Source organism: Haliotis rufescens, unplaced genomic scaffold (assembly GCF_023055435.1).
Source record: "Haliotis rufescens isolate VD_foot unplaced genomic scaffold, xgHalRufe1.0.p SCAF_1, whole genome shotgun sequence".
NCBI lineage: Eukaryota > Metazoa > Mollusca > Gastropoda > Lepetellida > Haliotidae > Haliotis > Haliotis rufescens.
In genome coordinates this window covers 88,825,097-88,839,396 of record NW_025963779.1, presented here as the reverse complement: position 1 = coordinate 88,839,396, position 14,300 = coordinate 88,825,097, and the positions used below count along the sequence as shown (strand labels likewise).

The 14,300-nt window shown below is 41.0% G+C and overlaps 1 protein-coding gene across 1 annotated transcript; it reads right to left on the bottom strand.

Moving 5' to 3' along the window:
* Positions 1 to 420: 420 nt before the first annotated feature.
* On the bottom strand, positions 421 to 13,687 carry LOC124118920 (organic cation transporter protein-like). The gene is made up of 10 exons (XM_046481241.2): positions 13,466 to 13,687; positions 11,236 to 11,456; positions 9,125 to 9,355; positions 8,690 to 8,892; positions 7,868 to 8,173; positions 6,692 to 6,826; positions 4,371 to 4,456; positions 3,808 to 3,928; positions 2,183 to 2,255; positions 421 to 806 (listed from the first exon to the last, which is right to left on the bottom strand). Exons 1-10 carry the CDS (start codon positions 13,602 to 13,604, stop codon positions 624 to 626), a joined length of 1,698 nt encoding a protein of 565 aa, XP_046337197.2. The 5' UTR covers positions 13,605 to 13,687; the 3' UTR covers positions 421 to 623.
* Between the last annotated feature and the right edge of the window lie 613 nt (positions 13,688 to 14,300).

The following is a 14,300-nucleotide window of genomic DNA, read 5'->3' as shown; positions in this document are numbered from 1 at the left end:
TCCAGACTCGATTATTTACAGACCGCTGTCATATAGCTGGAATATTGCTGAGTGCGGCGTAAAACAACAAACCAAACCATATCTTCATGAATGTGGGTTTTTTCATCTGAAAGTACTTGATATCTGCACGTTCCTGAAGTTGGTCAATTATACATAGGTCACAGGTGTTTGTCCATGTGTAGATGTTGGATAGATACTAGTAGATAGATAGATCATATGTGCAGGTCTAGATGTGGGTGCATGTCCAGGTAGATGTAGGTGTATGTGCAGGTGTAGATGTAGGTACATGTGCAGATGTAGATGTATGTCCAGGTGTAGGCGAAGGTACAGGTATACGTGCAGGTATAGCATAGCTGTTGTACATATGTTTGGTTTGATACCGTACTGTAGCCAATAGGTAAGTTGAATAAATTTAAGGAGTCAGCGTTATGGTTTATTTCCAGAGTGCATCAGCCGTTTATATATTTTATCCAAATGTTAGGCATGTCACAACTTCTACAGTTATATACATACACAAGGATATGCCGCATTACTCACACCCAACACCTGTAATTACCCCAAATTCACAGTTAATTAGTTTCTCGAATTTGAAGAACAGAAAAGTCTCACTAACTACCAAGGTACTACGGAAGAATGTTCTTCTCTTCCGCTGTCTTAGCGTCCGTCTTCTTATGCCATGCTTCCACGTCGTCCAGGGTTTGCGGGAGTGCTCTCCCCATCGTCTCTGGCAGGATGTTCACTAGGACGGTAACCAGTAGACAGCACACACCGAAGATGGTTCCAGGGGCCCACTCAACGTACTCAGCCTGAGTGTATGTACGAAAATATGGCATTCAATCGAAAGAGGCCTAAATGGTGTCTAAAACGGCCAAATGTTGATTTCAAATGTAGCGTGATGGTTTTCAGCAAGCCAAGCTTGTGAAAGACGACATGGGATGGGGATGATGCAATGTCATCGTATCCCAGTTGCGCAGATTGATGTTCCTGATGTCAATCACTGGATTGTCTGATCAAGACTCAATTATTTCCAGACCGCAGCCATATAGCTGTAATATTGCTGAATCCGGCGTAAACCAACAAACAAATAAATCAAATCTAAAACCACTACCATTTCACATTCTCAGTCCCTTCTAACATGGTTTTACATAATCGTTTAACACACTACCTGGGGAAACTGCTTGTTTGATAGACATCTATCGTTCATATCATATATAATAAAAACTACATACATTCATATACACATGTCCATGACAATAAACCATTCTTGTAAAAACAATGTACAAAATGTTATATTCTTTTACCCATTTGTTATATATTTTGTTTAATCGATGTCAGTCCGCGTCGTGAACTTAAAGGGTTGAGGATAAGAAGGCCACATCAAGGATTCATAGCCAAGTACAATAGCTTTTAATTTGCTTCAAAGTGACATTGGTATAAGACTTTGACTGACTGACTGTATGTTCTGAATGTTCTGAATGCCTACCTTCTGGCGATTAATTACCATCAGAAAGTTCCGCAACCGATGCTTTCCGTAAAAGGAGACTATGCTTGTCGTAAGGGGCGACAAACAGGATCGGGTGATCAGGCTCGCTGACATGGTTGATGCATGTCATCGTATCCCAATTGCGTGGATTGATGCTCAAGATGTCAATCACTGGATTGTCTGGTCCAGACTCGATTATTTACAGACCGCCGTCATATAGCTGGAATATTGCTGTGTGTGGCGTTAAACAACAAACAAACAACTAAATGTTAAGGAGCTGGAAGCAATTGGTGATATTTCTACCACCACCGACATCAAACAAACCATCAGAAAGACCATCAGAGAAGACAATATTGTGTATTTGAGTAAAACTGGTACATATGTCATTGAATTTCAGTAGAAGTGACATAACCGTTTTGAGATACTCACGCAACGGAGTAAATGTGTGGTAGCCGACTGATTAAACGTTCGCTTGTCACGCCCAAGGTAAACTATGTGAGGCTAATTTCTGGCGTCTTTAGCTGGAATATTGGTGAGATGGTGCCACAATCGGCACAGAACCGTAATAACTCACTCACTCACTCAAACATACAACTGAACTGGAACGAACTGCATTTGATACGGATTTAGCAGTTTGATACTCAACACCTGGTAATAATGATACAACTGAGAGTTCGCGATGCAACTGGTGATACTTACAAGGAGACTCGAGAATGGAGCCAACATTCCCCCAAGTCCAGCACAGGCAGAAGAAGTCCCAAGACCAAAATTTCTAAAATGACATATTTCAATGAATTGTTACATCAGGTCCCAAGGTGTCTATCACACATGACCTAAAGAAGTGCGAATTATCATTTCAAGAATTATTGAAATAATAAATATTATCATAATGATGAGACCAGGTCTTAACGAAATGTATTCGCAAGTATGAGTCGGATGTGAAGGTTATGGTTATCGATCACCTGACTTCAGGAAACACTTAAGGAACGAAGACACACTCCCATAAATCGTCGGTTACGACTTTGCCAACCATTCCCTCGTTATGATCACGTATTTGTAAGTTATTGATGTACTTTCATCAAAGGCACAATAGGTTACTTCAGAATTCTACATGACAAGTTCAAATGTAATAATATAAATGATTGCTGAATGAATATTGTACAGGTAACATTAGTTGATGCGAATCAGCCTTTTACAGCACACTGTATTTCAGATCGCCTCGGCTTAGTACTAGTGTAGCACGGGTATGGTGCTAACAACGGACCATCAATGGGAATCTCAGATTCTAATCCACTTTCGTCGCCTCCTGGCAAGGCTAAGGGACGCGACTCAGTGCAGTAAATTACGGAGCCTGAAACAACTGGCTGTCTCCCAATGTTGGGATGAGTCATAACGTTATACTCATTGATATCAATTAATGAAAAAAGTTTCAGTTGGGAGATAAACATACTGTGTTTTCAAGGTCGAGCTGCGCGTTCGGATCCAAATTCAATTTAGCGCGGTTAAATGTACAAGTAACCTAGCTCTGCATTGATAACACAGGATGTTACTCTCCATTCTACCATGATAAAATAAAACACGAACTCTTTGGTGTTAGCAAATACATTGACTCAAGCGGCATGGATTGAGTTCACTGTTTTGATTGGGTTGTCGTCACTTGTCGATCAGAATTTACTGAATCACCGACAGTAACCTTTAAATAAACTACGTTGCACTATATGCTCAAGCAGTTGGTTTGCACCATTATACCTCACTCAAACTTATGACAGGCACTGAAAGGATGTACTACGGCACCTTAGGAAGTTAACATGAGGTTGGCACCTCTAAAGAAAACTAAGCAAGCCTTGCAAAGGTTTCGTAATATACAACACGTCACTATTATGACGTCATATCTCCAATAGTGACGCAAAAGATATGGCGTTGCAGTCGTTTATAGAAAGGCGCCAAATAGCGAGTTCTCTGTTGTCCTCCAAACTTGAAATACAATCTTTGGAGTTTTCTATCGTGTTTCCTCCACGAAATGTATTGCCAAACATCATTTGAAAAATGTAGTAACCTCAACTTTGCATTTTGCAGCCTATAATTGTACATATTATTATTATTTATATAAGCTTACCGACAATGATTGTAATTAAAGTACTTTTCCAAAAACATTAGCTTCCGCGGTGATATGGCCGTCAAATCGGCTGTTTCAATCAGAAGGATTTAGTATGATTTGATATCTCTGATTAACCAATCAAAATGGAGTATTTTCAAAATTCATGGTAGAATGGAAAATATGGATATGTACTGCGGGTTGATGTAACATTTAAAACAAGACTGACCTCAAATTGGTTGGAAACATTTCTGGTGTGAAAAAGAAGGACGTTCCCCATGCTCCCGACGCCCCGAACATCCCGATACAGGAGAACACTGTGACTGTAATCGAAGACCATATGCTGCCTCCTGGAACCATGTGGTAATAAAATGTTCGAAATACAAGCGTGCTATACGATCAAGATCGAAGTGTCATTCAACGCTGACCTCACCGCGCGGCCCTGATATCTACAGGAACAAAGCATTACGATCTAAACATGGTGAAGATAATTTAGGGATAACACCGTTTAGGACAGTATTGCAGTCATATTACCACGTGTCAGCTTCCTGTGGGAGGAAAGTCTCCAGTGGTACAGACGTTTTCTACTTTGGCGAAGCCCACTTGCACGGTTATGATGCTAACATACCTATGGGACGCAACTCTACACGGCTCCATAGATGACTAGGCCACCCGAGTACCCGTTTTAAAATAGAAATAAAACTTATATATTGTTTAGTGTTTTCAGAGAGAGAATTATTGCGCTTTTTATCCTACAAAGAGTATGATTAAATATTTAAATTCGGGACTTACCGCCTAGAGATTTGCAGACTGTGGCCACAAGCAGAGCAATGCCAGCGATGCCATGTAGAGTCATGCTTGTTTTCTTACGACCATATCTGCCAAATATAATAAAGTAGTATTAATACTAACAGCGTAAGGAAATATGAGTTTCATTATCATTATAAATGTATGCGCCATTTCAATGCTTTTAGAATGGGAAGCTAAGGTGAGTTGGGTTCAATGTAGATTGGGGCGAATTGTGTGCCACCGTGTCGTAATGTCTTTGATGTTGATCATGCTGTCAGTCACTGGTTTGCCTGGTCCATTTCGATTATTAAGGGGTCGATGTGATATGGCTAGAATATTCCTGCCTGAGCCATTCAACAATTCACTCCTTAACTCTGTACTTATTGTTCAACGTGTTATTATCAATGGACAATTAGGTTGTCGTTATACTAATGGGATCTCAGCAAGCAGTCAAAACCTTATCGCACATATACATCTGTAGTCAAGTTCGCACTTCATCCATACAACTACTACCGCCGGGCCACTCGGACCCCTTAAACATGTTGTTACATGTAGCAATATATACACAAAGAAAAAAGTTAAGCACATCATAATATATTTCATTATTGTTTGGTCCCAATATTTGTAACAATGATGAAAGATATATTACGGGAAGAATTTGCTTTCTGGAGATGATGTAATCAGCCATGCGTGACGAAAGCTCACGTGCCATTCATGGTATGCCCGTGCAGCATGCTACCCTCGAGTATCTCTAAAAGCAGTATATCCAAACGTAAAAAGTGTTTTCTTCAGCTCGGTTTTAAACAGTTATTCCATGACATTGTGTGACCATAGCACGAAGGCGATTATCAAACGCCTAAAGATGGCAGATAATCGGCATGCATAACGCAGAAATGCCTTGTAATGCCATTGGTCGGAATTGTGGGTATCATCACCCTGTCGATAGCCGTTTTGTCAAACATGCTCAGACCGGTGATGTACAGGACCGTCCCGGATCCGGAAGACATCCTGTGACAACACATCGCGAAGACAGGGATCTTCGTCTCATACGCCGAGAACCCTTTTTAACAAGTACTCGTCTGAAACAGTTGTGGTTGCCCAATCGTCGTTTCAGCCCCAGAACCGCCAGGAACCGGCTGAAAGCAGCAGCAGCATTGGGGCTAGACGAGTCACGAAGCGTCCCTTGTTGAGAGATCACCACAAAGCTGCTCGTTTAGCATGGTGTAATGCGCGACAGAACTGGAATCTGAGAACTTGGAGACGGATCCATTGGTCAGACGAAAGTTGCTTTCTGCTCCACGTCACTGATGGAAGAACGAGCGTTTGGAGGCACCGGAACACGGCCGACACCCCAGGAACATTAAACTGACTTGCATACGTTTTTGGGCCAGTTGTCGTTCCTCATTTTGACAACCACGCTCTTGCTACTCGACCTCAGTACATGGATGACAATGCCAGGACTCATCGTTCGCATGGAGTAGTGGATTACATGAGGGCCAATGCAATAGCGACTCTACCCTGGCCAGCAATGAGCCCAGATTTGAACCCCCTTGAACATGTTTGGGATATTCCGGGGCGGGCCATACAGGCACGAGATCCTCCTGTACAAAATGTACGCCAATTGGAAGCCGCATTGCATCAGGAGTGGTTGTTGTTGACCCATCAACAGATCCAACGTCTGACTGGAGGCACGAGACGTAGGGTGGAATGCGTCATCCGGGCACGTGGCGGTTATACCCGCTACTGAACGTGTCATGTCAAGTAGAGACTTCCAGGAACATTTTCACAAGAAACATCAAACGTAGCCCATTTACGTAATCCTGCAGCCAATACCTTTTTTTAGGTATTGTCTAAGGTCAAAAACAGTACCTGTGTTCCATGATGTTTTGTCTGTAAATTTCAATCACATCTCACCAATATGTTCTTTATTTGTTGTCAAATGTTTGTTCTATCCGATGATATTGGTATCGCCCAGCTCCTGTGGTCAGTCATCCCATGCCATGATTTTTGCCATTTGTCATGGTTCAGAAATAGGAGTGTGCTTAACTTTTTTCTTTGTGTATATAATACATCAACGCCAGCGAATAACCTGTCTCGATTATCAGCTGAAAGATTGGGGGTAAATGCAAAATAGCAATAAATATTACATGAATGGATCACTGAAACTCAGTGAGTGAGTGAGTGAGTGAGTGAGTGAATGATTCATCTAGGATAAACACGATTTCAACTCAATTTTAGTTATCACGACATGTCAGCTTGAGTTTAGAGGAGACCTCAATGTGATTAAGGTCTCAGGCGGTCATCATTTAAGTGAAAGTGCGCACCTGTCCACCATGAAGTAGAAGACGAGAGCTGACGGAGCCTCAAGGAGAGCGTAGAGCACGAAATTGAGGTGAGGGCTGCCGGCGAGAGAATGTGACGTCATGAAGAGACCAAATACTGTTAAACTGTCTGTTATCCTGAAACATCATGAACTGGTACTAGAACAAGCATCACAAACTGACATTGCAATAAACATAATAAACTGGCATTACAACAAACATCAAACTGGCATTACATTATTCTTTCCTAGTGTGTCACTGAGACCGTTTTGCTAGCATCAGTATGCGCATGTAGAAACGTCACAAACGGACGAGGACAACATATATTTGGAGCTAGGATGTTTAACTCGATCAAGTGCCTTGAAGTTGTTTTATCATGCAACTCTTAAACATCAAAATGGTGTCGAAAATGAAATATAGCCTATCACGCCATATCGAATCTGTTTCGGAACAATTGTCCAGCCAGTCATAGACTCCACACGTTGAATTGATAAGAGGAATCGAACCGAGTCATGGGAGTGGCGGACGAAAGATGTTGCCACTGGGCTACCCCACCACCCCTTTACGTGGAAGACCTAACAAATTACAGAACGCATTAAGAAATGAACAACATTATGCCACCGCGTGTAACAATACCGAAGTCAGATATTGCCCTGAAACCACACGAGGTAATAATAAGTAGATATGGAGTACTTGACAATGATGACGACTCTTGTTACTTGTGATGAAAGGAATAATAACGCTTGTTGGCATTCTTCTGACGGATAGTTTTATTGAAGGCTTGGTTGAGGTCACCAGTTGGATTTTGTGCCGCCATGTATATTATTTCTATTATATACGGCATGTCAGCTTAATGAGGGAAGAAAGTCCAACGTGAAGCAGAACCAGGACGTTTACCACTGTGGACAAACACTCGAGCTCGGATATGGTGCTCACAAACCAAGAATCAGGTAGATTCAATGATTCAAACACACAATTATCAGATTCTGGCAGGAGTATGGGACGCAACTCAGCTGTATTGTTTGCAGTAACTCGAAATGCAAAGAAAGTGTTTATTTCCGGAAGGGACATTCTTTCTATATTGTTGATTTTCTTCTTGATTTGAGCCAAGTATTACAATACCAGTAAGCACGTGCACATTCATTATGGCTGAGCAAATGGAAAATGGGGCTGACGTACCATATGAACCACAATACAAACACATTCGCGGCCAGCCGTTTTCTTTTCATCAGGTCTAGAAAGGATGGTTTGGTTTTATCCTTCTCTTTTAGATCCGACTTCTCCCCATTTACACCCTGGTCTTTGCTTCCCAGTAAAGACGCAGTGAGGCTCTTCTCAGACTCCTGTTTCTTCTGTAGGTTCTTGTAAACATTCAAAACAGTTTGATAGTCTTTACCGCTGATGCGAGCTGCTTTTTTTAGATTCTTGGTGACCTGCTTGGTCTTGTTGTTGGTGATCAACCAAGACAGAGACTCGTCCAGAATGCTGGAAATGGTAGAATGAATTTAATGAACCATTACGGATGCCCTAAAGTACAACAATGTCCTGTCATTGCCGGTTTAAGACATGAAACATATCGATGTATAGCTGTAAGCAACTGTCTGTATTTTATCCAATGAATCCGATCTATCTATGTTTAATTATATTGTATGTTACAAATAGAGAGGCCATTACTATCCGATGTGGCGTCTTGGCAATGCAGGGTGTCAAACATGTGTGTAAACAAAAAGGGTAAAACAGAGTATTCTGTATAGCTTTGTCACATATCAGGTCAAATGAAACATCTCTAAGGCATTCATGTGTTAAGCTGTTTGATTTAGTTTGCCCCCTCCTGAAAACAGTAGCCCCAGCAGGTAAAAATAGGGCTCCTATGAGAATCACTGGGCTGTGGAGTATAATACCACAAGGGATGACTGAAATACTTTCAAGAAAAGGACAACGATACATTAGCAAATTAAAAAACTAACACCCTCAGTTCCAAACTGAAGTATGATTACTCACAAGTATTGGACAAAGACGTATAAGGACACAGAACAGTAGACAAGCTGTGTAGTTCTCCAGGAGTAGGTCTGCATCAAGTAGGCGATCAGAGCGATTAAAGCGGTGCAAGTCACCCAAAGAAAGTTGCCAAAGAGCCCGCTTAGCTTTCGATGACGGGAGGGGAACATCTCAATGCTCATTGTGCTTTTGGACAAAACGATTCCCTGCAAAACACGTAAACTACATGTGTGACGGTAATACCATATCTCATAGGTTTTTGCTTTTAATACGTTAAAAGAATTGATTTCCGCTTAAAGTACCGGTTTGTGACCTAAAATGCGTTGCTCTTGTGGAAGTAGAAATTCGAGATCAATCTTTCTCGTAATTTCTGTAAAGTGCTGATGAGAAATCTATCATTTAGATCGGAGGCATAAAGAGAAGTCAAATCAAATTTACCTGTTGCACAATTCCCAAGAACACCCGTATCACAAGAAATGCAGTGTAGTCAGGGGCGAAGGCGACGCCCACGCCTAATGCAAGAAAACAAAGGTGGGAGGCAAGAAGCACAGGGCGGCGTCCATAACGGTCCGAGAGGGCGGGGAGACTGAAAGCTCCGATGCCCTGCCCTACGATGAGCAGCGTCTGGGCAAATCCACGCAAATGTGACCTGTCACATACAATGTCCATCTGTAATTAAAAAAAGCAAAACCCTATTCATAATCCTATCAAACTGACGGCCAAAATAAACTTTAGCACTTTAAAAATAAAACTGTAAAAACTAAATCAATGCTAAACACTTCGTCCAAATACAACATTGCTCTGTGCAGAAAGTGATACACGTCCACGGCACGTTTTTTTGTATAGGAAATTGCGAAAAAGTGAAAAACACGTTCCATTTGGGCAGCTGAAACTAAACGTACAATAAGACTATAAAATGATACGGGCTTCATTGTCAGACACTAACACTGATTACAAACCACCACAGAAATGTCACGCCTGACACCCGAACAAAGCGAGCGGGTCCTGGTTGTGATACAGATGGGAGCCACCCATGCCCACATCGCTAGCACGTTTGGTTGCTCCCATGATGCTGTAACTAACCAACGTTACAGACAGAACAGGCAGACCTCCGACAGGCGAAGAACAAGCACACCCAGGGTATCAACGCCGAATGAAGACCGGTATTTGCGTACTTTGCATCTCCGGAAACGATTGCTGACAGTGACAACATCAGCGACGAATGACTTAGAGCATATAGTTAGTCGACAGACAGTGACAAGGCGACTCAGGGCTCAAGGAAGTAGCTATAGGGCTTACAGATCTCACAGAGGACAGTTATTGACAGCCAACAATGTCAACGTGTTGCTGTTGCCTGCACGCTCCATAGGACACCTATGGGATGTCATGGATCGTCGAGTTCGACAGAAACTACATCCTCCAGCCAACCGACAAGAACTGATCCAGGCCCTCAAAGAAGAATGCCAACGTATCCCATGTGACGTCATAAGACGACTGACTTTTTCGGAGCGCCGAACAGTCTGTGCGTGTCTTGTAGCAGGGGGTGGTCATACACGCTATTAATCTGACATGTCATTGAACTTGAGCAAAGTGTGTGATGTGTGTGCTCATTGCCCATTACGTTGAAAGCTCGGGCAACTGTCATGCCAATATCGAATGTTGTATGGCTGTCATTTTAAATGCAGATCTCGTTGAGATTTTGATCTTTTCAATACATTTTACTCGGTGCATCTATCTTTAATGGATTCAAACTGGAGTGATTTACAACTATGGTAAAGTCATTTGGTCGTCTGTTTATTCTCTTGCGTCGACGTTTTATATAAACAGTCTCGATCCGACGTAACATATTTCACTGGGCAGAAACGGCAAAATAGCGGTGAAAATTATATGCTTCGATCACTGCAAATCAGTGATGCCACCAGATGTTCGCGCGAAGGGTAAGCATATCCTGCCCTACTGGTAGCAGCCTCGACTCTTACAAACTGCATAAGAAAGTATGTGTTCTTTGCCTGACACCGCACATCAGAGCCCCTGCCATGCGATGGCGACATGTCACCAAACCAGACGATCGCGTGAAGATCAGATACACACGATTTTACCGATTTAATTGAAATTTAAAAAGAACATCTCTACCAAAGGTATCTGATTAAAGCAGAGTCCATTGAACGATTACGATTGTAATATGAGCATGTGTTTATGAATCACTATCAAATAGTAACTCCTATACTTTAACATAGACGTACAGTAATTGTAGCAGAGAGACTGTTGTGACTCCTATACTTTAACACAGACTTATATTAGTTGTAGCACAGAGACTGCTGTGAGTGCTACACTGTAACATAGACTTTCAGTGGTTGTAGCACTGAAACGGTGAAACGTCGCTTGGTTTGATACAGTTTCTGTGATTAATGACAAAGTGAAAAAACGAGATGAAGGTTTTAAAGTAAATATGAACTTAATTGTCTCTGTGTTGAGATATTAAATATTTCCAATCAAACTGTAATGTTTCATTGTTTTTTGCACTTAAAAGAACCAAACCTGTAACTCACGTCAGACATCAACGAAGTCTCTTTCCCTTCCTCATACTCGTATCCATAGATACAGGACAAATCGGAGGTGGAGACATTGCCAGAAATATTGGCTTCCAACCGTATGTTACATTTCTCAAAGTACACGATACTGTTGTTGGCCTGAAAGAGGTCATTGTCAATGACCCGGTAGATATCAGATATATTCACCGGCTGCTTACAGGTATGGGCCACATGTCTACCTACAAAACAAAAACATTGAAATAATTAAAAAGGTATATGTAAATGAAGTCATTTGGTTTATTATGCTAGGTATAAACTCATGTTCTTGTTGGTTTACGGTTGCGTTGCGATAATAATAAGGAAATGGTCATTGAACGTCTCGATATTTTTGTTTCCCGTCATTATCAGTAACACATGATTTGTGGTACAATCTAGTACAATAGAGAACAATCGTCCACATGAACAATTCAGAAACAAAACTTCAAAACCACCATAAAAGGTATCAGTGGTCTAGCCACTGATTTAATCAGCCGATTCTATCAACAGTTCGATTTCACACAGTTGGTATCTAAGGATTTAATGTCATTCAGATAGTACTGAATGAGGTCGTTATCTAATACGAATATTTACGTAGTAGATGCTGTTTCTGCATTCCTTGGTCAAGTTTATGAAGCATAATGAAATACGAGTGCAACCACCACTACAACTCGAATCGAACGCAGAACTACTTCAGATTGTGATTCCGAAAGATCATCGATCTGAATGTAAATATAAAACATCAACGCCAGAGAATAATCAGTCTTGATAATCTGATTCATTGGGAAGCAAAAGGCAAAACAACGGTGACAATTGTATAAATGGATCACTGAAGTGATGACACCAGGTGTTCACGAAAAGGATAATTTTCGGCCCTACCGGTGGCGACCGTCTAGCAGGAAACATAATTTCGGCAGAGAAATCACAGAAGGTATTTGTGGTACACTCTAGATTATATCACTGATTTTATCAACACACAGAGTATCCAAGGATATAAGAGTATTTAGATAATACTCAAACACTCGTCTCACCTCAACAAGATCAGTCAGTTGCTTATACGCTTCTGAGTGAGATGTCTTGACTGACAGGGAACCTGGTGTCATCACTGATTATCGTTGGTCCATTCATATGATTTTCATACCTTCACGCCAAATGGAATCTGTTTCAACTGGTAATTTCTTTTGCATTGGCATTGGCATTTTATATAATTTTACCTATTTATCCGAAAATTATTATCTAAAAAAATGAAAATTGAAAGTAGGGATGTTATATTGTACACAGTTACACTTATGATGCATGACATAAATATGAACAAGAAAACAGCTTGATCACTATCCCCCGCCATGGGGCACATTAGAATTGTGTTTGTTCATATTGTAGTGAATAACACAGAAGTTAAAGTTAATGTTACTATTATAGTGAATAACATAGAAGTTAATGTTAACTGTAGAAAAGAGTCCTATATATCCTGAAGAAGAGTGAGTGAATTAAGATTTAACGTCACATCGGCAATATTTCAGTCATACCGTCACGATCCCGTAGAAGAGATAATGTGACCTTATGTCATGAGAAAATCGGATTTTCGAACTCTTGATAAATATCTCTTAGATAAGTTTGCATTCATGAAACTTTCTGTCTCTGAGAGAACTTTTCCTATTGCAGACACCATTCACTAAATTAAAAATGACATGGCTCAAGGATATACACAAAATCTAAACACATTGAAAATCTCAATTTATGGCACCAATTTTGAAACTCAGTTGTGATAGGTTTCTCTTACTTAAGTATGCAAACTTTCTTTCATGTAATTTCAGTAGTTTCTGAGAAAACTTGCCCCCATTGCAGACACTATGAACTAAGTGCAATAACATAGCTAAAAGGCCATAACTCTGTACCAATAATTTACGGTACTAATTTTCGAACTCAGTCTTGATAATTATCTCTTAGATATTAAGCATGAAAACTTTCATAAACCTGTCCCCATTTCACACAGTATGCATTAAGTTGAAAAGCCTGTATCAAGAGTTACTCTGTAACTCTGTAAAAACATAATTTTTCGAACTCCAATCATGTCCAGTTTGAGTAAATGTGTCACCATTGAGAAGCCGACGGACGGAAGGACGAACGGACAGACGGACAAACTCGTTTCCTATATCTCCCGACCCTCTTCGTGGCGGGGAATAATAACGTTAGTCAATACAGCTCTACTTACCCACAAACACAATGTTGAGGAGCTGGAACGATGCTGAGAACGATGCCAACATACACGCGAAGTATTGAAAAATCTGGTACCGTCCTCTACCTCCTAATGCTTCAAGCACCAGGTCAACCGAGGGTGTTTTGCTTGCCATTGTTGATCGCCTTTACACCGCCGAACTCTATCCCCGCTTCAATATATCTGGCTTGTTTGCTTCAGTTATATCGCTTTAATATGATGCGACATACTAAGTATCTCTGGCTATGTTTATGCATGATCACATTCCTCTTACCTAAGGGTCAAGCTAAAGCAAGTTGAAACACGTGGTACCTTTACTTCAATGGCGAGTGGGGGTTAAATATGTAATATGTATTATACATTTCAGATGCAGATTTTGAGAAAATAGATTAGGGTTGGGGTTCGATGGTTGTGTTTTGGGTTGGGTGTTGGGTGTGGGTGGGTGTATTTCGTGATCATATATCAACATACAATTGCGAACGTAAAATAACGTGCAAATCTGTTGATGGTCGTAAAAATATCAAGTGCTTCTAGTACGTAAACATTTAGATGATTGTTTGTTGAACGCCGCACTCAGCAATATTCCAGCTATATGACGGCAGTCTGTAAATAATCGAGTCTGGACCAGACAATCTAGTGATTGACATCATGAGCATCGATCCACGCAACCAAGTCATCGAGTCTGACCACCAAATCCCGTTAGAATATTAATACAAACACTTCACGAACACCTCGTGTAATCACTGATCTTTAGTGATTGATTCATTTAATTTCACTGCTGTTTTGCCTTTTACGATCAGTGGAACCTGCTTCGTCGGATAATCGAGACTGT